The following is a 26,188-nucleotide window of genomic DNA, read 5'->3' on the forward strand; positions in this document are numbered from 1 at the left end:
AAAAAAAAAAAAAAAAAAAAAAAAAAAAAAGACAAAAAAAAGAAATGGACGAGCGGCGGATCGAACGCCGGACTTTTCGCATGTTCATACAAATGCAAAGCGAACACTCTACCACTGAGTTACACGCCCAATTTTTATTTATATTCGCCCTGTTTGTCATATAAGCTAAGCTATTATGCTAGTTACCACCAACTCCATCATCTGAACCCTACATACAATTTCAATCTAAGGCCTTGCAACTCGTCTAGACGCAGTCATACAGACTATTGAATAGCTACCTACCAATTTAAACCAGAATATATCGTAAGATGTCAACATATGCTGGGAAATTTACTCAAACAGTGCAGATATATTTGTTCTCACTCTCAACATTCGAAAGCCCCAATTATATAACGTCTCTCTGGCTACATTACATACATGAAGAAGAATCAAAATAGAACCTGCGGATGGAAAGATAAAACCTGTCCTGGAAGAGACAAAGCATTCTTAACCATGGCATAATAGCAACAAGAACAACAAACCAAACCAAACCTTCTATACGAAGGAACGAAAACGAGATAAACGTACTGATGCACTGACCAAAACATAATATCGAGTCGAAAAAATCCAAGAAAACAATGCATGACGAGACGCAAATGATGAATAGCCAAACTCCAGATTCCCTGCCCACTCCTTGCTCGATATAATGACAATGTAAAAGCCCAAAAAAGAAGACGAGTTCAAAAGACGACATTTATCCCATCAAGGAAGAGAAAGAAAAGAAGACAACGTCCTGCAGAAATAACGCTATAACGCCCTGTTAAAATGCGTCGCCGGAATGGGACCGGTGTTCTGTCTTGCTTTTCTTCATCCTCTCTATTTCCCTCTAGTACATAGGGAATCGCATCGCCACATTACCACATCACGCATTTCCATCGATGTCGGTGCCATTTGCTTTGTTTTCACCCGAGACATTGGGCTTCTCCGCAGAAATAACGACCGAAACCTTCTCCAAGAAGGCTGGTTTCCGATTACCCGATCTAGGCGGTTTGGACTTGGACTCCGAGCTCCTTCCCCTGGGAGTCTCTGGAGGGTTAGCCTCAGGCGTCTTTGCAATCTCCACGGAGGTATCTGCATGGTTGGTGCCATTGGTCCCAGTCGGCTCTTCACCACCTTCGGCATGATTAAAGTCCTCCGTCTTCGTTTCTGGTGGTGCATCTGGAAGAGAACCAGCTTCTTGCTGTCCTTCGATGACTGTTTCCTCCGCTGGCTGTTGTTGGTCTACCTCATCCCCGTTGGCCTTGGCGACTGTCGATTCCGCTGCAGGAGAATCCACGAGAATTGCGCTACGACCGCGACGGACACTCGACGGGTTAACCGTTGGAGTTTCCGACGTCAACGTGCTTGCTTTCCTAGGCGTGCCACGACCAACTGTTCGAGCCGTTGTTGGAGTGATAGAGTAACCACGGTTGTACGTGTTCTTGCTGCCAAACGGTCGACCAGGGCGTCGTTTGAACACGGGCGCCTGGATAGGGGGCCAGATCTCAAACCGCGATGGCGGTATTCCCGCAGCAGGGTTATTCTCTGTTGTCGTCTCCGCGGGAGTACTTGAACCACCAGCGGCAGTAGATGGCGGGTGGAGACCGTTAGCACTAGATAGGAAGCTTGCTGACGCGGTCTCATCGCCAACTCCATTCGCTGCCGGGATGGAACCATCTGAATTCTCATCATTGACTGACGATGCTCCTGCCTCACCTTCATCTTCCAGGCCTTCTCGTGGAGCGACGGCGTGCAATGGAGCACGATCGAAATGTGACTGGTTGCTTCGGCCCATAGTATACGGTGTCCAGACCAGTGCATCCGGATTGAGCTGGATGTAGCCTTTGCTCTCCCAGTTCCGTACACATTCATTGAAATATTTGTAGTCAAGACGTAATGCATAAGTCTTGGTAATAGGATCTCTGACAAGCGCACGCAATCCTTCCAACCCAGACACAATATCGTCGGCGGTCATTCCTGTCCGCTCTGAGAGATCCGCAACGCTAAGCGTACCCTTCTGATCACGGAGGTGATATGATAATATCAGTCGCCAGTAGTTTCGATAAGATACCAAACCCATGTCAGAAAGTGGTTTTTCTGGGGAGCCGGTCTTGCCTTCAATGCGGGTAAGGAGATAAGAGAAGTCGATAAGGAGATTCCCATAGCCCTTTCGCTGGTGAATAGGCAATGTGAGAATACAAGAAACGTTATTTGCCGAGCTGGGCCGTTTTTCTTTGCTGAAATAACCGACAAAGTGACAGCCCAAGTCGTCGAATTCCGTCATGACGTAGAATAAGAATGGCTCAACATCATAATAGAGTGTCTTGGAGCCCAAAAACAACTTGGCTAGCAAGCAAAGGTTTTGGCAATAGACCGGATGTTTTCGTCCGTCAACTTCGAAGATCGAGATGGAGCTTTCGCGATAGATTTCATCGCCTGGTGGGTGCTTCGCGGGACACTTGAGCCGGTGACGCCACGCGACAAAATCCGAGTTCATGTATTTCAGGCAGAACTCACAAATATACAGCACTCGGTTGCGACTGTATTCTTCTGGATATGGTGCCGCGTACCAGGTCTCAATCTCGTAGCCGCCAAAATTAATGTATTTGATTTTGGATGGAGGACCAGAAACCTTCTGCGAGGCACTTTGAACAGCTTCCCCGTTATCCTCAGCTTCTTTCATCCTCCTTTGCCATTCTTCTTCAGCCTTCTGTCGAGCTACCTCAAATCGTTCTCGATCAAGTTGTGCCGGAAGAGTCTTGGTGGTATCCGCATCAGCTTCAGACAATATACCACCATACGGTTTCGTTTTTGATTCATCCGTCTCACGATCATTAAAAGAGTAGAATGGGGAAATGTAAGGTGTGGTGGTTGTGATAGGGGCAAAATGAGCCTGGGGTTCCTGTGCGACGGGCGGCGGCTTTGGAGTTCTTCTGACCCGGGTACGTGACCGCTGTCGGGAGCTAATGGCTTTGGAGAGCTTGTTTGGCGGAAGATTGAAACTAACGACGAGCTTTTCGAATTGTTTCGATACCACATGGCATTGTTCTTTCGTCACTGGGCGTCCTCGCCGTGATCGCGTCCGAACGGGCGATTCGTCAGTGGCACCATCACCTGTCGCCTCAGTGCTCTCAAATTCTTGATCCCTCGAGGCTGCACGCTCAGAGCGGAGCGATGTTTGCCGTGAACGTTTTCGAAGTACGGGCGTGTGTTCTTCAGCCTCGACTGACAGTGTCTTTCTTTTTCGCAGTGATCGTGAGCTACTCAACAAACTTTCGTCGACAGACAACGTATTGAAAATAGAATGAAAACCAGAGCCTTCTTCTCCAATATGTGCTGGCAGAAGCTCTTTGGACATGTTCTTTCGTGCGAGTCTTCTTTGGGCACTGCTCTCGGGGCCGCCTGGTTCCAAGTTTTCTCGCGTGCAAGTAAGACATCGCCATTGACTGGCATCTGCACAACATTTAAGCGTTAGCGCTGATCTAGATTTAAGGGTATCAAGTAATAAGAGAACGAACGTACCATCTCCTTCGTGTAACGCTTCCTGTTCACGAGCACATTGGCGATGAGCTGTCGGGATTTCAAGTCAGCAACCGCGCCATGGAAATAGGGTTTGCTAAGGTTTTATCTTCTCCGGACCGCAAATAAACATACAGTGATCACCGCAAACCGTGCAAGTCAGATACTCTTCATATTCTTCGCTAGGGTCATGGTCTTCATCTTGGCCACAGAAGCTAAAACATATTGTCAGTATATACTTCATACATACGCTTTGCGACAGTTCCAAAAGGGGAAAAAATGAGGGAGCAGGAACTGCACTCACATGCAATTACTGCGGGATGAGATTTCCGCCTCCGCATCCTCATGGCCGTTGCTTTCTGCTTCCCACTCTTCGTCTGAAGCTTGACTGCTGGATTCAGATTTGTCATTATCACTACCACTCTGATGGTCAAACGCTGGATCGGCTTCAGCCTCGGCATCGGCATCCTCGTCGTTATCAGAAGACTGGGCAGCCACATCAGGCAGCTTCACAGCACCAACGGGTTCCGTCTCATCGTTATCGCCATCCATGATTGCTTCAATATCTGGTTCCCCTTCTGCATCCCTGTCGTCGTCGACTTTTAAACCCTCGGCTGTTGCCTCCCCCGAATATGCGCGATGAACCGCATTCTGAAGTTGTTGATCCATGTGATAAAAATCTGTTTCCTCTTCCCCCTCGGCATCTTGGTCGCTGTCCATTGCATCGGTTGGCGGGTCCATCGCCGGAACCTCGTTGGCCGGCGGCCTAGTTGCCGGCATGGTGGATGTCACTGCAGTCGCCAGATTGAGCATATGGTCGCGCCACGGTTCGCCTCGAGAAGTATAAGATTCGTCGTCGTCGTAGAGCAAGTCCAAAACGAGAGGCTATCCGGAATTCGTCGTAAAGGATGAAGTCATCTGGCAGTGTGGAAAAGGGGCATGGAGAGCGAGTAAGGAAAACGAGTGGTCCTTAGGATAGCTTTGATTCAATACAGCCGTCCCTAGCGGCGATCTTCTCGGTATAGTTGCGCGCTTAGGGTAGATCTGATCAAGGCGCACGCGACAAAGTGTCAGTCGAGGTCCTGACGGCGGGTCTTTCGTTGGGGGAGGAGGTGAACCCACGCGCGTCGGCCGCCACGAAAAGGAGCGGGGAGGAACTCACCTCAAATTGAACAGGGTCAACCACTGCGAATAATGACTTTGTAGATTAGCAGCAGCAACAGCAGCAGCAAGACTGGCCGTGGCTTCCATCCAGTAATCCAAATCGACCTGCGGGCGGCATCAAAGGCGCTCCTTCTCCTGCTGTTCGTTGAGGTTGCTGGGGGAAGGGTGCTGACTCAGCCGGCTGGACCCCCGACACACACTAAGCCGCTTTTAGTAACTTCACTTGAACTGGGCGGATTCCAACGACGTCCAGTCGATTTGCAAGCCGAACTCTTGCTCGCCGCGATTCACTGCCCTCCAAACTCGCAATTCCTGGTTCACTCCAGCTTTCAAGAGTGTTTTTTTTTCTCCTCCGTTACTCGTCAATCACAGCAATTCGCCATGGGTGTTCCTTTCGAGGCCCTGATTCCTTATGGAATCATCATCACGGTGCGCCCCTCATAATCGCGGTACAATGCGGACCTACGGACTGATCGTGGATATAATACTGGATAGATGTTCGGCGTCACCGGTGCCGGTTTGACTGCTGTCAAGTATTTCTCGAATGACGGAAAGAAGGCGCGGTGGAACAGGGATCTGTGGGACAGAGTGAGTCTTATCTTTTTTTGTTTCTGCGGTTTTGCTAATATGTGATTTCTCAACCTACAGCAAAGTACGTGGTGACCCTCGATTTTATTCCATGATAGTCTCCCCCCCCCCCCGAAACGAAGACGCTAATCCACCGAAAACAACAGTGATGGAGAGAGACCTCAGACTTACAGGGAATCTGAGAGGCCAATCCAGCAATGCCGTGGCTCCAAAGGGATTCGAAGTCAACAACCCATGGAAGGTGAGATTGATTGGGTCTGGGTTTGGCCTATAAGACGCATGCTAATTATGCCGCAGCTCGAGAAACGGATCTTCTAAGGGAACTACGAGTCTCCGTCTTATGTGTTTATAGCTGTTATTCCCAATTTTACTTCTGAAAGAGATTATCATGGCAATTCCGTCTTTATGAATTGTTTGTATCAATATATCATCCGCAACACGGACAATTGCCGCAGCTATTCTACAAAATACAAAACCGACTTCTTCTATTTCAGTTCAGATGACAAGCCCCGGATCCCTTCAACCTCATCCTTGCGGAGATGCAACCCGAACCATTTGGCCAGAGCCCTGACACGGTCATCCTCGCTATTCAAGGTCTCAATAACTTCTGTCTGCCCATTAATTCTTCTTTTGACCTCTTTCCCCGATATCACATACTGCCCTTTCACTTCCTGTTCATTCTCATGCATGATCATTAAATTGCACACGAACGTTTGGGTAAACCAGCTACTCGGATGCTGACTCGTAAAGAAGCTGATCAGGGCGAAATCCTGGGACAGGAACTCGGCCTCAGAGAAGCAGACATTGGTGATCCAGTAGTCTCGCGGCGTATACCGAACCTGGTAGATCCAGACGCGCTGGCTCTTATCGGTGAATTCGTCAAGACTGTCTTGGATCAGGCGCATCTCAGCTGGTGCGATGTACGGCATGATGATATTTTCTTGAAGAGGGATCGGACGGGTTGCGCAAGCATTCCCAAAACCAACATCTACCTATAGCATATCTTGAGTATATCGTACGGAAACATTTCGTTCAGGAAGACGTACCATATATTTCTCCCCGTCAATGGTTGCAATGAGCACCATGTGTGATCTGCCGAATCTGTCAATTCATCTTGATCTTGAATACCAAGGTACGAAAACTTACAACGCCGTAAACAACACATCCTCAGCCCCATTCATCAGTTGACGACTCACCCTCCCAGCCGTGGGATACACCTGATATCCCAAAGACCGCAGGGTGCCGTAGAACAGATTCGTCGTCTCCATACAATACCCGTCCAAGCGACGGAGGACCAATTTCTCATAGACCGCCTGGGGATGCACTGAGATGCACCGGTGCTGGGAGTAGTGCAGGGACGAATTTCCCCATGGTATGGAGCAGAGATGGCGTCTTTGCAATTCGGCTAGAGCTTCCAGGGGAGCGTTTCGAATGGCTTCGTGGAGATGTGGGAGCCGGGGGTGGGCGGAGTCAGCGTAATTGATTCGCTGTAGGTAATGTTCGAGCTGGTCATTCGTATAGACTGGTTCTTGGGAGGACATTTTGATAATGACCTCCGTGTTGTATATGTGTTTATTAGATGATGGGTATAGTGGTCAGATATCAAGGCACGGCAATTGAATCAAAATCTGAGTGGTGGGGTCCTCTGTATTAGGATGACAAATTGGCACCAGGCCCAAGCCAAGATAGGCATTGCAGTATAAATATAGACACAGAGTGGATTGGCATTAATTGTTATTTAGGGAAAATCGAGGTATCGACCCCATACGCCCCGTAGATGCCATCCCCGGATTTTTTGTATCGGTTAACAAGCTCCCCCGCATTTGGATATCTACATATCGGCGATTCATACATGCATAGAAGACATTTTTCGCGAATTCATACACCAGACCGACATTAAATGATGTCTTAATTCAACTGTTACAATAACATGGAAATTGTAGGGGTCTAGTCCAGGATATCAAACATCAGCTGTCATATATATAATTGCTTCCTAGATTCCTGTGGTTCAACCGTCCACCGATTAACATATATATACTAATATACTTAGCACTTGCAGACTGGAGGTACGCACTGCCCGAGTCGATGTGGTTTTTGGCCGGTTTATGAGCAGAAAGAGAGAAATTCAAGGGTGGCCTTGCTTGTCAGCAAACGAATCCCAACACACAAGTGGGCGGCATCCTATCACACCCCAGACCTCATGTCCCTGATGCTTCAAACAGAAGAAGGGCCTGTACAAGTCATCAACATATATTCATCTGTACCAAGTGGGCCTCAGAATGATGCGGCACCAAGGACAGAGATAGGCATGCTTCCAGAGGTCTGGGATCCAAGAAGCGAGACTATACTGGTTGGGGACTTTAACCTGCACCACTCAAGGTGGGGCAGCCAACGTGTGCAACGGAATGACCAAGCAGCACACCAACTTATCCAGGTGGTTGATGGTATGAACCTAAGGCTTGCCACACCGGTGGGGGCAGTAACTTGGAAGAACCGCCGGAGCGAGGGCACAACCATAGATCTAACATTCCTCTCCCCTGGATTGTTTGACTGCCTTGTGCTATGCCGACCTATAGACAACAAAGATGAGGTGGAAGACCATACCGCATTGGAGACAGTACTTGAATGGAGTTCTCCACAGTACACCCAGTATCGGTGGTCTTGGAAGGAAACAGACCCAAGCCAGGCTGCACAAGAAGGACAGGGGCTGCATATTCCACGTCAGTTCGCCTCATGGGAAGAGGTGGAGTCCTATGCAGAGTACCTGTTGCAGTATGTCACCAACTCAGCATATCACCTGGGGAAGAGGGTCCGCCAGAATACACAAGGAAAATCATGGTGGTCACCAACAGTGGCTGAACCAATATCCTCATACAAGTCCCTGCTGCGAAGTGGAGTGTCTGACACACAACTGGTTGAGACGCAGGGCCCGGAACTTCACTGTCAAACGAGCAAAGGTGGCTAACTTTTGACACTTCATGCGACAAGCAGCAGGAGACCCAAAACTACTCTGGAAGATGGCCCAATGGGGCAAGGATCACAGTCATTTGCCACTCCGCACCCCTACAGTACCAAGTCTGCGTCCAGCCACACACATGGATGGCCTCGCAGTGTCTTTTGAAGATAAGGTGGAGTCATTCCACGCACGTTTCTTTCCCTCCCCAGCAGAGACAGATCTATCAGATGCTCATGGACCATATCCATCGGAGGTGGAGGATGTGAAACCAGTCACAACAGAGGAAGTAGTGGCAGTTATAGCATACTTGCCAACAGGGAAAGCATCAGGGGCCTCAGGGGTCCCAAATGAGTATTTGAAACTGTTAGGCCGACCCTTGGAGCTGCACTGGCAGCACTCACACAAGGCTGCTGGGACTGGGAGTACTTCCCAAAGGTGTTCAAGACAATTCGGACGGTAGTACTCAGAAAACCAGGTAAGACAGACTATCAGAATCCAGGGGCATGGCGACCAATCGCACTTCTGGAGACACTGGGAAAGGTGGTAGAGGCTGTAACAGCAGGCCGTGTACGGAGCATAGCAGAGCGTCATGGGTTGCTACCAGAACAACAGATGGGCGCCCGGACAGGACGCTCCACATAGACAGCTGTCTCCCTCCTCCTTAGCCAGATCCGGACAGTCTGGGAAGAGCCAGATTCAGTTGCCTCTGTATTGTCACTTGACATTTCTGGAGCGTTTGACAGAGTGGCAAAGGCACGGTTAATCCACATCCTACAAGCCAAGGGAATTCCTAGAGGTCCAGGAATCTGCTCCACTTAACATACCAGCAGGCATCCCCCAGGGTTTACCAATATCACCTATCCTGTTCCTGTTCTATAATGCAGAGCTCATTGAGACCTGCAATAGCTTGGACTTGAAAGTTAGCTGCATTGGGTTTGTTGATGACATGAATCTCATTTCCTATGGCTTATCAACAGAGGAGAACTGTCAACAGTTGGAAACTGCTCATGGACTCTGCTTGGATTGGGCCCGGCGACATGGAGCACAGTTTTCCCCAGAGAAATATGAGCTCATGCACTTTACATGGCGACGACGCTTCAATATGGAGGCAGCTGTACAAATTGGAAACAGATCTGTCCAACCAACGCGGGTAATGAGAGTTTTGGGGGTGTGGCTGGACCCAGGGCTACGCTGGAAGGGACACCTGGATGCTGTTGCAGGCCGACTAAAAACACAGCTGCGTCCACTCAAGGCAACAGCAACATCTACATGGGGGCTTCCTCTCACCCAGGCACGCATGGTATACAACATGGTCATACGGCCAGTCATTGCATATGGTGCTTTGGCCTGGCATCAGCCGGACAGGGGGACAGGGCGGATGCAGGTTGGTGGAAGGGCTGGGATACTGGTACCAATTCAGAACCAATGTCTGCATCTCATTGCTGGTTCCTACCGGGCAGCATCAGTCTCCACCTTGGAGACAGAAACATTCACCCCTCCCTTGGATCTATACCTCAATGCTTGTGTTGCATGTGCAAGACAACGTCTGGCTGACACAGGCATGGACAAAAAGATTGAGCATGCATGCCGGGGAATATGGTGGAAGCTCTTGCGCTGGGGACAGAATAGGAGACAGCCCCTGGACCATGTCATACAACCTGTACCGGTAGACCCAACCTGGATCATACATTGGACGGGCCCAGCAAATGCAGTCCTCCCTGAAGGACAACCTGCAGCCACTCCACAACGCCTCAGGCGGGCAATACTTCACTGGTGGAAGGAGCGGTGGCAAGCACGTCCAGAACCTTGGAGTGAGATGCACTCCAGGCCACCAGAATGAATTAACCTCCAATTATATCAATGGCTCTCACGAGCACATTGTTTCATTCTGATACAGCTCCGTACAAGAAAGACTGGACTGACAGGATTCCTACACAGACGTGGCGTATCTGGGTATAGCTCCCCAGCCTGCGCTTGTGGATACTACTGTGAAACTGTCAAACACAACCTGGTCCACTGCCCAAGGTGTACAGTACAGAGGAGGGTCCTAGAGTCTGGTGGTCGGGTTGACAGCAAATGGTTGCTTTCCTCCCCAGAGGGAGGAGCCCTGGTTTCCAGTTGGTGGTTGAAACTGGGCCTGCTACATCAATTCCGGCTCGCCAAGGAGTTGGAAGCGAATGAGGTGGAATATGAGTTGCAGAAATAGTGACATGATCAAACACACAGTAATCCCTGCTCAGGCAGGCATCGTTACAATGGTACCGGAGGACATCCAGGCGACAGTGAGATACAATGAAGGAGCAGGGGTTTTTCATCCAGGCGCTCGCCTAGCGACGCTAAGGTTTTCCCCTTTTTGTATTTAGCAGCAGCACCCCATACCGCTAGGGTGAGGGGGAGTATAGAATTAATAATAATAATACTTAGCACTTGATGTCAGTATATATCGAGGCATTAATAATGATTTCAAGAAGAACCCTTTACCTCACAAATAAGTAGTACTACATGTCCCCTATCTCCATAATCTCCGTAATCTCCATATACTCCGTGTCGTTCTTGTCTATCTTATTTTTCGTAACCAAATTAGATTGACGAGGTCCTGCAACTAAGCTGCTAGTGTTGGGTCTAGACCAAGACCTCCCTCAATGAGGATTAGATGCGTTCACAAAGCAAACAAAAGAACTCTTTCTTTGCGGGTCGGATGAATTCTATCAAGAAGCACGCAAGTACGATGATGCAGTGACCGACCAGGGACTGTCACGGGTACTTAAACCGTTCGAGTTCCAACAATCCCTATTGTCCTTTTCGTGCTTAGCTTTATTTGCGAATCACCATGACCCCATATAATGCAGACACCACCGCCACCCAGCTGGTCAACGACTACGCCAGCCTCATCAAGGACAAAGTCGTCCTAACAACCGGCGTCTCTCCCAACTCACTAGGCGGATTCTTCGTCCAAGCCATCGCCAAAGCAAAACCATCATACCTCATCCTCGCTGCTCGCAACCCATCCAAAGCCCAGCAAACATCTCAAGAAATCATCGCTGCAGAACCAGAGGTCAAGATCCGGACCCTCCAGCTGGATCTCGGATCCTTCAAAAGTGTCTGTGAAGCAGCTGAAAAGGTCAAGTCTTGGAACGATATACCCATTATCGATGTGCTGGTCAACAATGCTGGTATTATGGCCCCGGATTACCAAATCTCAGAGGATGGCTTTGAATCCCAGCTGGCAACGAACCACCTCGGTCCATTCCTATTTACCAATTTGATCATGAGCAAGGTATTGGCTTCGCAAAATCCCCGGGTTGTCATGGTGAGCAGTGATGGACATCGTCTCAATCCGATCCGTTTCGATGACTACAATTTCGACAGCGGAAAGACGCACAATAAATGGTATGCCTATGGCCAATCAAAAACTGCCAACATGTTGATGGCCATCTCGCTAGCTGAGAAGCTGGGAACCAAACACAATCTCCTCACCTTTAGCCTCCATCCCGGCGTAATCTGGACAAACCTAGCTGACCATTTGGATATGGATACTGGTTTTGATGGACTGCGTAAGTGTTAAGCCATTCATCGGTGCTTACTAGCGCTAAATGGTAACTAACTAACTATAGGTGCCGCTGACAAAACCCTGGGAAATCGGGAAGGATGGGGAGAATTCAAGGCCAAGTCACTAGACCAGGGCGTGGCAACTCATGTTTATGCTGCATTTGATCCGAGATTGAAGGGTATGATATTTATTCATAATCATTCTCTGACTGGATGAACTAATTGTGTATAGCGCACAACGGCTCCTATCTGATCGACTGTCGCATCGGTGATCCTCTCTCGGACACGATCAAGCCGTGGGCAACTAGCAGCCTTGAAGCAAAGAAGCTATGGAACTTGAGTGAGAAGCTTGTTGGTCAGGAATTTGCTTACTAGCTCCTGTAAGCGGGTATGGGATCTGTGATGCATTCTATACCTCGGCATCTCGGAGTATCTCTAGCATATGACGTAGGGAAAGACGTAGTCGACACTTATCAATCAAATCAATCAGTTCACTAGTCGACAGATGAATTGAGGGCCAGAATAGAGCCTTGATCTAAAGAATAGACATCAATTAGTTTTAGTATAATTCCTGCGAAATCCAAACACCCATTGAGATTCCCTCACGATATAAAGTCAACCGATTTCAACCGACCGACGGACCAGCGGACATACCACTGTACATCCCTCCACCACCACTTCTTCCTCCTGTGAAACAACCTCCTCTGGCATCAATTACTCATGGAATATCTCCCAAGATTCGCTTCCAGAGTCAGACTATCTTGTATCTCACCCCGGACTTTCACAGCGATCCACACGCCCCGTTTTACTCCAGGAACACGCCGCACCATGGCCTCGATTGAGCAGAAGATCAAGACAATGCAGGATTACTCTGCTTGTGATGTAAGTTTGCCATGAGCCATAATTCAACGCTTAGATTAGTAGCTAACAATCTCTAGGTATCAGATGCTCTCCTCAAAATCCAGAAGCTCCCGGAAGGCGCTACACCACGAGCCGGCCATCTCGCCGATTTCAGTAAGCCTACAATACAGCATCCAACCCCATAAACCAATTCATAGCTAATCCCGAATCTCAAAAAGCCCCCTTCTCCCCTACCCTCGGCCGCAACACCACCTCCCCCAAAATAATCGCCCCCGCAAGAACCTTCAAATTCATCCCCAAAACAACCACCACCTTCCCCCCAGAAGTAGCCCGCCTAATGTCCTCCCCCAAACACAACTTCCCCAGTAATACCCACTGGGTCGACCACGCCGAACCCAACACAATCGCCATCATCGACCAACCCCCGTCCCAGCACTGCGCTGTCCTGGGCGGTATCATGGCCGTGCGGATGAAGTACCTCGGTGTGAAGGGTGCGGTTGTGAACGGGCGCGTTAGGGATTTGGGTGAGATTACGGGGTGTGGGTTGCCGGTTTGGGCGCAGGGGATGTCGACGGTGGGGAGTGGGGCGGAGGCGAAGCCGGGGTTGAGGAATGTGCCGGTTGATGTTGGGGGTGTTACTGTGAGCCCGGTATGTTTTGCGTGGCATGATGTTTGCGGTAGTGAGAGCTAACGAGGATAGGGTGACATTGTCTTTTGTGATCCGTTGGAAGGGGTTGTGGCTATTCCGCGTGGGTTGTTGGATCAGGTGTTGGAGGTTATGCCAAAGTTGGTTGCTATGGATGATAAGGTTAAAGAGGCGGTGTTGCAGGGAGAGACGGTTAATGATGCTTTCAAGAAGTTTAGGACCAAGCTTTAGACTGCGATATTTGGTTTGGAAATGTCGCATGTATATCAATTTGGATAAAGTCTCATTCAATATGTGCCATTGTGTAACAGTGGTATTGTAGCGGATATCAAGTACATAGAGAAAACAAAGGAAGAAAGAAAGCTGTACAGTGAACAGAAAACAACCCTAAAGTCAAACGCCTAACGTTTACTCGGAAACCCAAACGGCAGCCATACCCATACCAGTACCAACACACATGCTAGAAACACCAATCTTCTTGTTGGTGCGCTTCAGCTCCGTCAAGAGCGTGCTGACCTGGCGAGATCCGGTGCAACCCAACGGGTGGCCGAAAGCAATGGCACCACCCTTGGGGTTGACTTTCTCTTGAGGAATGCCCAACTCGTTGGCACACCACACACACTGCGAGGCGAAGGCCTCGTTGATCTCGAAGATGTCCACATCATCCTTGGTGATGCCGGCCTTCTCCAAGGCAACAGGGATGGCCTTCCAGGGACCAACACCCATCAGAAGAGGCGGGACACCGACAACAGAGGCAGCGACGTACTTGCCAATGATCTTCTGGCCCAGACGCTCAGCGGTGGACCGCTTCATGAGCAGGACGGCGGCGGCACCGTCGGAGATCTGAGAGGCGTTACCGGCGTGGATGGAGCCGTCCTTGGCGAAGGCAGGGCGGATCTTGCCGAGAGACTCAGCGGTGATGCCCTGGCGGACACCATCGTCGGCCTTGACGGTGATGGTCTTTTCCTCGCCGGACTTGGGGTCTGTCCACTTGACATCAAGGGGAACAATCTCTTCGTTGAAGAGACCGGCCTTCTGAGCCTCGATGGCCTTCTGGTACGAATGAGCGGCGAAAGCGTCCTGGGAGGTACGAGTAATGTTGCGCTCCTTAGCCATCTGCTCAGAAAGGACACCCATGGGGACCTTGCAATTGGCAGCCTCCATGTGGTTCTCGAGAAGGTCGGAGAATTCGGTCACGGCACCGGGACTATCACATTGTCAGTACTTTGAACTAACCCGCAACGCAAAGTAAACATACCCATATTGAGAGCTCATGCTCTCCACACCAGCACCAATACCAACATCAATCATACCCGTCTTCAGCGCATTCGCAATATCAACGACAGCCTGCAAGCCACTCGAGCACTGTCTGTTCAAACTCCGGACAGCAGTCGACTCGGGGAATCCAGCAACAAGCGACGCAGCACGGAACTCGGTGGCACCGCCACCAGGGGGAAGGACAGAGCCAACTGCCACATCGTTAACGAGCTTGGGGTCAATGCCGCTGCGCTCGATGACGGCCTTGAAAACACCGGCCAGCAGGTCAGCGGCCGCAGTGTCCTTGAAACCGCCCTTGCCGCCCTTGGTGATGGCAGAGCGCAGAGCGCATGTTACGACGATATCATCGGGGTGCTTCTCGGTGAGGGCGGCGGCTCCCTTCTTGCCACCGAAGTGGGAGGAGACTTGGGTCAGGCGTTGCTGGGCTAGAGAAGGTTAGATATAGTTCAGGGGCGAGACAAATGATCGCATCTTGAGATGAATTACTTACCAGAAGACATGACGTCAATGTATAGAGATCTGGGTATATATAACTTGGAGAAATCAAATGAAAAAGAACAACGCTGATAAAATGGAGAATCACTGGGGAGAATAAAAAGAACAAACCTGTGAAACCCCGGGATGAGATCTTGTACTTATAAGCTGGTCGGTCTCGGTCATGTTGCCATTTGTATGCCATTCCTGTGAAAATGCCGAGGTCCGCGCATCATCGTTGTTCCGAGATTAAGTCACGGGATTTCAGCCGATATCATGTGAATTGATGAAGTTCGCATAGACCATGTGTCTTTAGAAGCCGGATATGGATTTAATATGGTAGAGCGCGAGGAATTGATTGCTCCATTTGTTCTTTAGTTAGTAGAACTGTGTAATCCGTAGTATATGGCTCGACTGCAGGTCAGTGGGCAAGTAAAACCTCCGACTCTCCGCATATCACAAAAACTTTCAGACATACTCTGTACTCCAGCGCTACAAATCTGCCACGACCCAAAAATGAATTCAAATATTCTCTTGCGCAGATTAATGATGGCAACAACGACTGCCCTGCCATCTCGATTCGTCGCCACATCAACACCACCAACATTATCACCATGGCTCAACCACAGACTCCCTCATGTACGCCCTCATTAACCCTTTCGCGAACCAACCTAACCCCCCAACTAACACCCATCCTACTTAGAACCCCCCCAAAACCCCCTCTCGACCCTTCTCCCAAACCTCCATAACCGCCTCCTCTCCCTTCCGCCTCTCCTCCAACACCAACCACACCACCAACCCCAACGATGCCCACGACCTCGAACAAGACCTCGACCCCTCAGACCCCCTCTCCCGCTACGCGCAATACAAACCAAAACGCCAATGGCCACCGGACATGAGCAAGCTCTCACAGAAACACCAGTTCCGTCTTGAGCGAAAGTACCGCCGGCGCGCGGCACTGAAGTTCGCGAGGCCGAAGTGGACCAAGGGGACGAAGTTGGTGCAGTGGGGGATTATTGGATGTGAGTTTTTGGTTCTTATATTAATATAAATATGATGAGTTGGTTTGGTTAGGGGATTGTGCTGACGAGGGTTAGTTACGCTTGTGTATGCGCTTTTGTTTATGCAGTGGGATATTAAGGGGAGCCCGCTTGATGAGGTGAGTACACTCATTTAGTACATCGCGTGTGTGTTGTGGTGGCATGACTGATGGATATCTTTGATAGCTTCGAGACACTTTTTTTGCCGGTGTCAAGGCCGTGTTTTCGGCCCCTCCGCCCGCGGGTTCTGTGAAGACATCAGACAGAGAATAAGGCGTGTGATTGATATTGCTGTCAAAATCACTATCCTAGCATAGGGAGTAACTATACTGTACAATAGATAGACCACACATAAACATGTTCAATCGAGACCAAACTAGTCTTAGCCCCGGAAACGAGGGAAATGAGTCCAATTCTCATTCATGAAAGACCGATCTGAGCTACAATATGTTTGTATCCAAAAGATAACAAAATGACAAGACAAGAAGCAGAACAATTGCAAACGAGCACTGGAGATATGCGAAGACTCATCAGCTTTAAGCCCTGTTGCTTCATTAGACCAATCTCCACGATTGTTATCCAATTTAGATGCGCCGAAAAACACCCGGAATATGCTAACGCCCAATGTCCCAAGGACTCCAATATGTGAGGTAATGTTGCAAACGAATGAACAAGAAAGATAAAAGAACGAATGGAATGGTGGGTAATCGCTGGAACGCCAAGTCATGACTGCATGGTCGTTTATGATGCATGAAGAGTTTGGCAACCAGACCAAACAAGAAAACGACAGAAAGGAGTGAAAGAAATAAAGATAGATAGAAAGAGGAGTCTCAATCAGATATGCAAGTTAAAGCCAATTGTTGATATCACCCTTGGGCGAGAATCGGCGGTTGTCATTGTTGTTGCCAACGGGCAAAGGGAGCGGCAGCTCCAACTGTGGTGGCTTTTCGGCGATGATACCCTTACTAGGGCTACCGCCAGTAGTCTTGATTGGTGATTTGGAGGGTTCTGGTCGAGGTGGTCCCTCGCGGATAAAGGTGTATGGCCATTCATCTTCCATGGCGGCCGATATCCAAGTGCGCAAACAGTCATGGATGGACGAATAGAATTTCTCTTTGCATGTCCGTAGACTGCCACCCATGACCTTCTCGAAGCCGGAAGCTCGGAGCTCGTCGCGCAGATTGTTGCGTTCTTCCCTGGTTGGCATCGATGCAATGAGACCGTTGAGGAGGTCTAGGTGTGCAGCCAGGTAGTTGGTGGCATCCCATTCCACTCCACCCACATAGGGCGCCGCTGGTACTGGTGGCCTAGGTACAGGGAAATGGCGCTCTCGATAGGCTGAAGTTGTGTCATCGGATTTCACGATAGGGATCACGTTCAAGTGATGCAGGAAGATCCAGAATACCTCTTTGGCAACATTGGTTACTTCCTTGCACCAGATTCTATACGGACGAGACTGGTAGATGTTCGCAATGAAATTCAGGGGTTGGTTCTCTTCGGGTGGTGTAGGATCACGCAAGTAGGACAGAAGCCGTGAGGCACGAGTAGTTGCATCGTCGTTGGAGCTGGCCGTGTCAAGTTGCGTAAATAGGAGGTTGATGATGACCTGACGAGTGGTGAACTCGCTTGGCCCCTTCTTCTCCTCGTCGAAGAGCATTTTCAGCAATGCTGGAAAGAGCTCACTCTCGATTTCGGTGAGGCGTTTCAACGCTACAGAAGTTGTGCAGAGGGCTTTCATACAGAGCAGAGTCTCGTGCAAGAGATTGTCTTCATGCTCCTCTCTGTTGGAAGGGTCAGTTTTGTGAGACGGACAAGAGAAAAAGCGAAAGAGACAAGCACATACCTCCATTCTACTTTCATAATCCGGTAAAGCAGTTGGACTATTTCATCCATACCCCCATCTGCAATGAAGGTGTCCACCCAAGTGATTGTTTCGTTCCGTAATAAAAGGCGAAGTTTATGCACCTTTCCAACCTCCACCATTTCTGGCTTCTGGATCTCTCTCAGATAGTGCACGAAGTCAGAGGGATCAATGGCAGTATCGTGATTTGCCGTCATGGCAAGCGATGTCACCGAAGTCGTCGGCGTCAAGATATTCGCCAGTGTTGCGGGCTGCGAGAAATCAGCCGACTTGGGACGCCGGTGGGAGCTTCCACTCCCGGATCGTTTCTTTGTCGGCGAAATGCTGCCCTTGAAGCTCCAGCCGCGGCTTCTTGATCGCGAGCGCGACTTGCCATCCCGACTTTGGTCGTCTTTCTGTTCCTTCTTGCGACCTCGGCGACTGCTGTCCGTCGTGTCCGTACCGGGATTGGCACTGGACGGCGTTGCACTTTCGCTGCGGTCCTTCTGGATAAAATCTATCTTGATATTTGTATCCAACGACCGCATCTTATCCCTCATGTTATGGGGGGTGTTGCGTGCGTCCTGCAACTCTAAGTTAGTTTGTCCTTTTCCTGAAACAGGGCGGTGTCTGGACTGACCAAGAGCTTTTCGAACTCGCTTTCAAGCTCTTTGACGCTCATTCGATGTAAATCTGCACCCTGCTCTTTGGCATTGAAAGCTGATATCGCTGCTTGTACGCGGGAAACTTTTTGGGGATTGGACTCCGGCTTCTGTTCCGGCTTCTGTTCCGGCTTCTGCTCAATCCCAGAACGGGAACGAGAACGCGACCGTGGTCGCGAGAACCTTCGAGGCCGTCCTTGGGGCTTGGTTGGTGATGAAGGCTCTGGCGCGTCGGTGGGACACGCGTTGTCAGATGGGGTACGCATGGCGTTGAGTACTTCCTTCATCTTACGGTTTCCCGTTAGAATCTCCGACTTGGGACGGGGTTTTGGTTCGGTGCGTTTCGTCAAGGACGGTTGATGGAAGTCGTAGAAATTTCGTTGTTCTTGGGGTCCGTAGCCTCTTGGGGTGTACAGAGAGACTTCGTCGTGCAACGTTCGCCGTGTGTCTTGCGACCGTCGAGGTGCGGGTTGTTCGAGTGAAGACCGTGCGGTGTACTGCGTCCAAACGGGCGACGGCAAACTATCGCTTGGGCTCCGGTTCTCTTTATTGTCCTTGGAGGAGGCGGTGGAATTCTTGCGGCCCCGCTGGGAACGTTTCAGGATGGCTGTTATGCTGTTGGCGGACTTGGCCTTTTTGGGCTTCCACTCCTGTGATTCCTCATCCGGTAAGTCCTCTGTTTTATTGTCCTTCCGCTCCATATAGCTTATCAGCGATTTTAGCGAGACGACACTCTTTGTCTTCTTGTGCAGACCGATCCCGTCAGACTTGGTGGGCGACTTGGGAGGCCCATCACCCGCGTCACGATTGGCGGTTATTTCTGACAAGGGCTGCTGATAGTGTTGATTCTGTCCATCGACTGAGGATTCGAAAGAGTTGTTGAGGGGTTTGTTTCGATTGAAGGGCTTGGGGGCGATCGCCTCATCCGCGGAGAGGTTTCTCTTGTGTGCTTTGGCGGATAGGATGGCTCGAATCACGGATGGTTTGGTGGGAGAACGAGGAGCGTCTTCGAAGATATTGGGGGGACGTTGCGTATTTGGAGCCATATCTCGTTGCCTTTGACCAGAAGCTGCAGAAGCGACGTACGGGTGTAGGTATAGAGATGACTTCGTAGCGTAGCACAGGACTCGACAATAAGGAAAAAAAAAAAAAAAAAAAAAAAAAAAAAAAAAAAGAAATCACACAGAACAAAACAAAGAAAATCAAGCAACGAATCGATCAAGAAACGCAGGAGAAGGACAAAGCTGCGCAGCGGAAGAGAAGCAAAGACATGGAAAAGGAAGAACGAGTTGCGCCGGCAATAGAGAGAGTACAAGTAGAGTTCAAGCGGGAGGAATGCGCCAGGGAGACCAGCGAACAACCACGAGAAAGAGAGAGAACAAAGACCTGCACAATAATGCACAACAGAGGATTAATTTCAAAACAAAATTTGAAGCCCCTCAGAGACTTTTGAACCTTTTCATCGTCGAGGGGCACCTGAGGAGATCCGCCGGCGTTGCACGTCGCGAGTACGGAGTAAACACCCGGCCGTTGCTGGGGGCAACGCACCGTTTGATGGCTGGCTAAGTGGGCGTTTTCTGCAAGATGACTGCATTCTGGACGGTTACAGCGGAGAATTTCTCAATTACTTTCTTAAAATGGTCTTGTTGCTGTACTTGTATGCATACCTCTTTATCCTGATTGGAATTAATCCAGTTTTGTGTGTGGTCATGGCGTCTATCGGTGCCTTGGGTGCTGTATCCCACTCGATCTGGTATACCGATTGATTGCCATCTTTGGTCTTCTTCCACTGAGTACAGAGTATGGAATACCAACATTAGCGTGATGCGAGTTCTCACATGATCGGTCAGCTGTTGAGGCGTCCGGGTTCGCCCTCCTGTGTACTTTACTTTTCTCTTGAACTAGACCGGCATACTCCATGTCTTTGGCTTCAACTTGTGCTGACAGCTCAGTATGCGGGGCCTATGGTCATAACCATAATTCCCACATTGACACGTCAGAATTGCCAATTGTCAGGGGCTTGTCACTGGGCCGTTGGAAAAAGAACCACAACACTGATGAACTCCTTGAGTACTCCCATCTAGCATGTGCCATTTCTCGCCATCTCTCACCGACCTCGATCACCTGTGGCAACTTCTCACGATGCATCGTCAAGTACAACATGCTGGTGACATCCTATACATACTATTTGTTGCTGGCTAGTCTGTTCAATCCTATTTCAACATTGAAGAAATCACTCTTGCTAGACCTTGCCTGCTTGGCATTGACCCTCAATTGCACTTTGCGATGAGTTCGTCTGGCACAGATCTGCAGGAGATAATGACTGTCCCTTGGCTCAACTTTCCTTCCACGGAGACTTGTGATTTCAATCCATTTCTCAGATTGGATCTCGAGGATTCGTTCCTTATTGTATATAGGCCTTCTCTAGAGTGGGTCAGTTCGATACACGTTGACTCTGGTTCAATTCCATTGGAAATGGAAAATAAAAAAAGGAATTCCTTGAGATTATACAAAGGTGCTTATTTTGGTGCTGTATACAAACTGTCGTCTTCATAGAGTACCTGCCAAGATGCAACGCCCCTCTCAGCCCAGACTTGGCACGGTTATTTTCTATGTTTTCTATTACATCCTACCGTCTCTGTTTTCATATTCTTCACTCAATTGTCTTTTTCTCTTCAATTGTATGGCTAAAAAAAATCCTCGCCATGATCCAATTAACATGGATTGCACCGGCAGACCTGATGCAGTGCCTGTACTCGCCAACGATGATGCCAAAAGTGCACTATGCCCGCCACGGTTAGCTACTCCATTAACTCTTATATCTCTGTGACGCTTGTCTCCACGCCGATTCCCCATCGCAAGCACCATTTGCTCCCCAAGAAAATAAGAAAAAAGAACAATTGTGTCGCTGCTGAGTTCAATTCCGATTTCTCGACCTGAGATTAACCACAATCGTGGGTTGCCACCCATTTAGCAATTAATCCTCCGCAATCGGGAAGTTTCGGGCATTCTGTCCCGCAGGGTGCGCTGCGAAGCCGGTTAAGCCTGCCTGCGTCAATTCGATTCTACAGCTAACGTTAAATTCCGGTACTGAAAAGACAACCATCTCGTTGAAAGAGGATAGAAAAAGACAGCCGCCAATTCTGACACGATGAATTGCCCCTCGAGAACCGACGAGACCCTCGAACATCCCGACTGGAACCAGAACCCGTCTCCTTTGAACCCCGATATTACCACACGGAACGACTTCAACGGCATCGCCAACTCGAAGGTCCATAGGAAACATGCGTCCGGGGTAGGAGGTACTCCTGGAGAGGGAACAATGGTGATTAAATCTCACATTCAACAGCGGAGCAAGACAGATCCTGAGAAAGAAAAGACCGCCGGCGATGTGACCGCTGCCGCCTCTGGGCCCTGTGAACAACAGCCCGAGACGGACAGCGGATCACCTCGCCGTCCTTTCTACAAGAAAATCTCCAACTTTTCCATCTCATCTTGTTTTCAAGATGTCATTCGAAGTATAGTCAAGTTTTCCCGCTTCGTGGGCCCAGGTTTTCTGGTCGCCGTGGCTTATATCGATCCGGGAAACTATTCCACCGACGTTGCCGCCGGTGCCCAGTACCAATATGCCTTGCTCTTCATTGTTCTGGTTTCCAATCTGTTCGCCGTTTATCTGCAATCATTGTGTGTCAAACTGGGAACGGTGACTGGGTTGAATCTGGCGGAGAATTGCAAAGAACATCTTCCAAAATGGATGGTTATCATCCTCTATATCTTCTCAGAGGCTGCTATTGTTGCTACTGATATTGCAGAGGTATGGTATATCAAAATATACTTATTGCCAATCCTGTCACTTTACTGACAAGCCATAGGTCATTGGATCAGCCATTGCGCTTAATCTTCTTCTCAATATCCCGTTGGTAGCAGGATGTGCAATTACACTTGCGGACGTGCTTTTCCTTCTTATATTCTACAGGCCTAATGGTGCCATGTGGGGCTTACGGTTGTTCGAATTCTTTGTTATGGCTTTGGTGCTCGGGGTCGTGGTCTGCTTTTGCATTCAACTCGCCCTGATCGAGGATCAATCTGTTGGACATGTGCTTAGAGGTTATGTGCCATCTCCTGCCGTGGTCCAGTCACAAGGGTTAGTTTCCACCGCCCCATAACATGCATCGAAGCAAGATTATCGCTAACGGGATCCGGGAATAGTCTCTACCAGAGTTGTGGCATCCTCGGGGCTACGGTGATGCCACATTCTTTGTTTTTGGGGAGTGGCGTTGTCCAAGCGCGTCTGAAGGATTTTGATGTGACACAAGGCTATGTTGATGCTTCAGTTCCATTAGGAAGCAATGGCGGAGAGGTGGAATATCGCCCCTCATTTGCGGCAATCCGAAGCTGCATGAAGTATTCCATCATTGAACTGACATTGTCGCTTTTTACATTTGCGCTCTTTGTCAATAGCGCCATCCTCATAGTCGCAGGTGCCTCGCTATACGGGAAGCCCGGAGCTGACGAGGCTGACCTTTGGGGAATTCATGATTTGCTCTCCAACTCTATCGCTCCTGCTGCGGGGTTGATTTTTGCCCTGGCTCTGCTTCTCTCCGGTATCTCAGCGGGAATTGTGTGCACCATGGCCGGACAGATGGTCAGTGAGGGTATGCTGAACTGGAGTATCCGGCCCTGGCTCCGGAGGGTCATCACCCGCTCGATCAGTATCATTCCTAGCATTATCATCGCTGCGGCGGTAGGCAAGAAAGGGTTGGATAAGACCCTGAACGCAAGTCAAGTGGTGCTAAGTGTCATCCTTCCGTTTGTTACTGCGCCTCTGATCTACTTTACCTGCCGGAACCGATACATGACCGTCCCTATGGATCGAGCTGCTCATGGCGAAGGCCATCCCCAGCCTGAGGGAGTGGGAATGAGAAATAATATCTTCGTGTGTATTCTTGGCGTCCTTATCTGGCTGATTATTGCAGTCATGAACGTAGCTTTGCTGGTTCTAATCGGAATGGGCAAAGCATCTTAAACAAAAACGCACAAGAAAAGCCAATAACCTCTAGGCAATCAAACAACCGGAAGTGTAAACATGCAGTCAAAGCAATCGTGAACAGAAGACTAGATAGACATCCCAAACAATTCAAAGAAACAATACAACATGCCGAAACTCCATAGCCTTGCTCATAACACTCATCATAAGTCTCGTATGCAATTGATAACCTTCTCATGCTGCCCCGCCAGCAGGTTCCTTCACCTTCGCCTCCTCCGGCGGCTCATCAACAAACTGCGGCGGCGCAACCTCATCCTGCAAGAAGCCAGGCATAGCACTCTCCCCCATCGAACTCTCAAACATCGTCTCCTCCCCTAACGCCTCCAACTCCGCATCCAAGTCCGCTTCATCCACATCCTCAGGCACATCATATGCCCTCGAAAGACTCTCCTGAATCTCATTCCCCACATCCATCAAATCCGCCATCTCATCCTGCAACCTCTCAATCTGATCAATATCCACCTTCCCATACTGCTTCTTCAGCGTCTTCGTCGTCGTCTTCATCGCATCCACCGTCGTCATCGTATTCTTCAGATTATCCTGCATCATCCCCGCCTGCTCCATATTCCAGGACTGCTGCGAGAGCTGGTCGCGCTGCGCTTCGAATTGTTTGCGGCGTTGCAGGACTTTGAGGGCTTTTTGGCGGAGGGCGTTTTTGCCCGGGCCGTCGCGCATCTTGGAGATTTTGGCTTGGTAGGTTGAGAGTTCGGAGTTTAGGGAGGCGAGTTTTACGTCGAGGCTGGAGATGCGGTTGTCTACCTGTTTACCGTCGGGGGTTCGTTAGCGGACTGTCAACAACAGAGGGGGGGAAGGGAAGCGCGTACATTTGAAATGGCCCCATCGAGCGTCGGCTTTGGTGTCGTGTTCTTTGCCCCGAATAGTCGATTCATTTTGGATTCTATTGCTTCCTGACTGTTGGTCGTTGAATTTGTCCCTTTTGGAGATCAATGCTGGGCCGCTATCTACGGAGGCAACGTCAGTGCCCGCTTTGGCACGTGATTTTACAGGGCTAGATAGTGAATACAGTTCAGCTGACCCGACCCTTGAGCCCAGCTTACCCTGAATTGAGTCATGTGATGTGACCTTACCCCACCCCACAAAAGGTAAGCCAAAAATTTTCAATACCTTACAAAATTATAACTAGTTCTTTATATCTTTTCCTTCTCACCTTGCTTTTACTACTTCCCTCTACTTCTTTACTTCTCTCTATTTCTCTACATCTGTCTAATTACTACTTCTCTAGGCTCTGCAAATCCGACAATCCAGAATGGCGAGAGTGAAGGCGAATATGAGTTAAAGTTATGATCTAGTTTGGAACTAGTTTTCAACCGGAACTAGTTGTTTGGTTGGAATCAGACTAACATTTCAGCATTTTTAGGAGGCATATAAGCGATACGTTGAGCTGGGCAAGGAAAAGCTGGATCTACCGGATTTTGAGGTTACAGTAAAAATATGAATGCAGTTTAGGAAACAGAACTACTTATTAACTAGTTCTGCGTTTTAGTCTATGGGTTACCTGGTGCCGTTTGTCGGGGAGGTCTATTGCCGTGCTCAAAGATGTGAAAATGTGGTGAGAACTAGTTTACTGATACTAGTTAATAACTAGTTGCTGATGGAATGAATTGAACCAGACCAAGTTTGTCTCCCTCAACAATCTCAAGAAGCATATTCGAACGAAGCATACCCATACGTATGACTTGTTGGACGGTGAAAGTGGTGGGCGCCCTGACCAAGAGGCAGAGTCTGCAGCAGTCAGTAAGTTAACTAAGTTCCAATTCAGAAAACTAGTTACTAACTAGTTCCAGAATTCTATGAGGCGGTGATCAAGAAATATGATGCCAAACAGTCTGCCCCTGCCCTCCCCCCTCTTCCACGCCGCCGTGATGGTGATGTAAGAGAACTAGTTCTCCCTCTTTACAATAACTGGTTACTAACTAGTTCTAGGTCCACATGACTGAGATGAGACGTCTGGTCCGCCGCATGGGCCATGTGGTCCCTTGTGAGGGTTGCAAGGATGCAGGCAAGGCTAATTGTAAATAATGATTACTTACTGATCCTGAATTACTGACTAACTCATTCTACCAGTGTGCTGCAAGTATGAGGAGTGTGAGCACTTTGCACTTTTTAATGGTGGTGACCAAGAAGAGGAGTCTGATGAAAGTGAGGATGAGGAGTAATTTCATTAAAAAAAAGAATTCTTCTTTTTTCTTCTTTTTTCTTAATTCTCTCTTTAAATAGTAAATACTGAAAGATCAAATGGAATTAGTTTAAGAGTGGGAACTAGTTCTTGCATGTAATGCCCGAGATAGTCTCTCCTGAAGCTCTACTTCTTTTGCCAATAGCTCAATCCGTTCTCTCTCATATCTCAAATGCCTTTCTTGTTGTTGTTGATATTGCAGATTAGCCATTGCAGTCTGTTGCAGATTTGGTGTCCTGAAGAACTAGTTAACCAAAGAACTAGTTGTGATCTAGTTCTATGAGATGACCTACTGTGCTTGAACTGATGACCTTGCAGATGAAGAATTGACAGATTGTCTATTTTATAT

At 49.1% G+C, this 26,188-nt stretch overlaps 12 protein-coding genes and 1 non-coding gene across 13 annotated transcripts; 6 read left to right on the forward strand and 7 right to left on the reverse strand.

The window, feature by feature from the left end:
* Window positions 1-45: 45 nt before the first annotated feature.
* On the reverse strand, window positions 46-129 carry ASPGLDRAFT_t10. Its single transcript has one exon. It is a non-coding gene; the product is annotated as a tRNA-Ala (tRNA).
* A 210-nt stretch (window positions 130-339) lies between these two features.
* On the reverse strand, window positions 340-837 carry ASPGLDRAFT_207848 (uncharacterized protein). Its single transcript, XM_022543062.1, has one exon. The coding sequence runs from the start codon at window positions 731-733 to the stop codon at window positions 410-412; it is 324 nt and encodes a 107-aa protein (XP_022405822.1). The 5' UTR covers window positions 734-837; the 3' UTR covers window positions 340-409.
* Window positions 838-901: 64 nt separating this feature from the next.
* ASPGLDRAFT_114929 (putative histone acetyltransferase) lies at window positions 902-4,317 on the reverse strand (the record flags this gene model as incomplete). The annotated part of the gene is made up of 4 exons (XM_022539644.1): window positions 902-3,471; window positions 3,541-3,588; window positions 3,673-3,752; window positions 3,842-4,317. 4 exons carry the CDS (start codon window positions 4,315-4,317, stop codon window positions 902-904), a joined length of 3,174 nt encoding a protein of 1,057 aa, XP_022405823.1.
* A 765-nt stretch (window positions 4,318-5,082) lies between these two features.
* On the forward strand, window positions 5,083-5,607 carry ASPGLDRAFT_53868 (NADH dehydrogenase [ubiquinone] 1 alpha subcomplex subunit 1; the record flags this gene model as incomplete). The annotated part of the gene is made up of 5 exons (XM_022548048.1): window positions 5,083-5,130; window positions 5,197-5,289; window positions 5,350-5,353; window positions 5,436-5,530; window positions 5,587-5,607. 5 exons carry the CDS (start codon window positions 5,083-5,085, stop codon window positions 5,605-5,607), a joined length of 261 nt encoding a protein of 86 aa, XP_022405824.1.
* A 167-nt stretch (window positions 5,608-5,774) lies between these two features.
* On the reverse strand, window positions 5,775-6,830 carry ASPGLDRAFT_114932 (arylamine N-acetyltransferase family protein; the record flags this gene model as incomplete). The annotated part of the gene is made up of 3 exons (XM_022539645.1): window positions 5,775-6,281; window positions 6,336-6,381; window positions 6,436-6,830. 3 exons carry the CDS (start codon window positions 6,828-6,830, stop codon window positions 5,775-5,777), a joined length of 948 nt encoding a protein of 315 aa, XP_022405825.1.
* A 4,245-nt stretch (window positions 6,831-11,075) lies between these two features.
* On the forward strand, window positions 11,076-12,169 carry ASPGLDRAFT_30889 (putative short-chain dehydrogenase; the record flags this gene model as incomplete). Its single annotated transcript, XM_022543988.1, has 3 exons — window positions 11,076-11,799; window positions 11,860-11,973; window positions 12,027-12,169. The coding sequence occupies 3 exons, from the start codon at window positions 11,076-11,078 to the stop codon at window positions 12,167-12,169; spliced, it is 981 nt and encodes a 326-aa protein (XP_022405826.1).
* A 453-nt stretch (window positions 12,170-12,622) lies between these two features.
* On the forward strand, window positions 12,623-13,532 carry ASPGLDRAFT_115880 (RraA family protein; the record flags this gene model as incomplete). Its single annotated transcript, XM_022539719.1, has 4 exons — window positions 12,623-12,676; window positions 12,733-12,808; window positions 12,853-13,304; window positions 13,356-13,532. The coding sequence occupies 4 exons, from the start codon at window positions 12,623-12,625 to the stop codon at window positions 13,530-13,532; spliced, it is 759 nt and encodes a 252-aa protein (XP_022405827.1).
* A 177-nt stretch (window positions 13,533-13,709) lies between these two features.
* On the reverse strand, window positions 13,710-15,079 carry ASPGLDRAFT_30891 (3-ketoacyl-coA thiolase peroxisomal A precursor; the record flags this gene model as incomplete). Its single annotated transcript, XM_022543989.1, has 3 exons — window positions 13,710-14,508; window positions 14,560-15,004; window positions 15,070-15,079. 3 exons carry the CDS (start codon window positions 15,077-15,079, stop codon window positions 13,710-13,712), a joined length of 1,254 nt encoding a protein of 417 aa, XP_022405828.1.
* Window positions 15,080-15,502: 423 nt separating this feature from the next.
* ASPGLDRAFT_41112 (uncharacterized protein) lies at window positions 15,503-16,577 on the forward strand. The gene is made up of 4 exons (XM_022545337.1): window positions 15,503-15,692; window positions 15,757-16,075; window positions 16,151-16,212; window positions 16,280-16,577. Exons 1-4 carry the CDS (start codon window positions 15,603-15,605, stop codon window positions 16,364-16,366), a joined length of 558 nt encoding a protein of 185 aa, XP_022405829.1. The 5' UTR covers window positions 15,503-15,602; the 3' UTR covers window positions 16,367-16,577.
* A 363-nt stretch (window positions 16,578-16,940) lies between these two features.
* On the reverse strand, window positions 16,941-19,641 carry ASPGLDRAFT_115856 (uncharacterized protein; the record flags this gene model as incomplete). The annotated part of the gene is made up of 3 exons (XM_022539717.1): window positions 16,941-17,874; window positions 17,937-18,517; window positions 18,574-19,641. The coding sequence occupies 3 exons, from the start codon at window positions 19,639-19,641 to the stop codon at window positions 16,941-16,943; spliced, it is 2,583 nt and encodes an 860-aa protein (XP_022405830.1).
* Window positions 19,642-21,746: 2,105 nt separating this feature from the next.
* Window positions 21,747-23,621, forward strand: ASPGLDRAFT_115012 (NRAMP family metal ion transporter; the record flags this gene model as incomplete). The annotated part of the gene is made up of 3 exons (XM_022539652.1): window positions 21,747-22,409; window positions 22,468-22,739; window positions 22,805-23,621. The coding sequence occupies 3 exons, from the start codon at window positions 21,747-21,749 to the stop codon at window positions 23,619-23,621; spliced, it is 1,752 nt and encodes a 583-aa protein (XP_022405831.1).
* A 195-nt stretch (window positions 23,622-23,816) lies between these two features.
* Window positions 23,817-24,532, reverse strand: ASPGLDRAFT_62738 (putative SNF7 family protein (Cta1); the record flags this gene model as incomplete). Its single annotated transcript, XM_022548569.1, has 2 exons — window positions 23,817-24,401; window positions 24,467-24,532. 2 exons carry the CDS (start codon window positions 24,530-24,532, stop codon window positions 23,817-23,819), a joined length of 651 nt encoding a protein of 216 aa, XP_022405832.1.
* A 377-nt stretch (window positions 24,533-24,909) lies between these two features.
* ASPGLDRAFT_53875 (uncharacterized protein) lies at window positions 24,910-25,954 on the forward strand (the record flags this gene model as incomplete). Its single annotated transcript, XM_022548049.1, has 7 exons — window positions 24,910-24,918; window positions 25,021-25,086; window positions 25,147-25,212; window positions 25,274-25,397; window positions 25,448-25,533; window positions 25,587-25,674; window positions 25,728-25,954. 7 exons carry the CDS (start codon window positions 24,910-24,912, stop codon window positions 25,817-25,819), a joined length of 531 nt encoding a protein of 176 aa, XP_022405833.1. The 3' UTR covers window positions 25,820-25,954.
* Window positions 25,955-26,188: the final 234 nt, after the last annotated feature.

Source organism: Aspergillus glaucus, assembly GCF_001890805.1.
Source record: "Aspergillus glaucus CBS 516.65 unplaced genomic scaffold ASPGLscaffold_1, whole genome shotgun sequence".
In the NCBI taxonomy this organism is placed as follows: Eukaryota; Fungi; Ascomycota; class Eurotiomycetes; order Eurotiales; family Aspergillaceae; genus Aspergillus; species Aspergillus glaucus.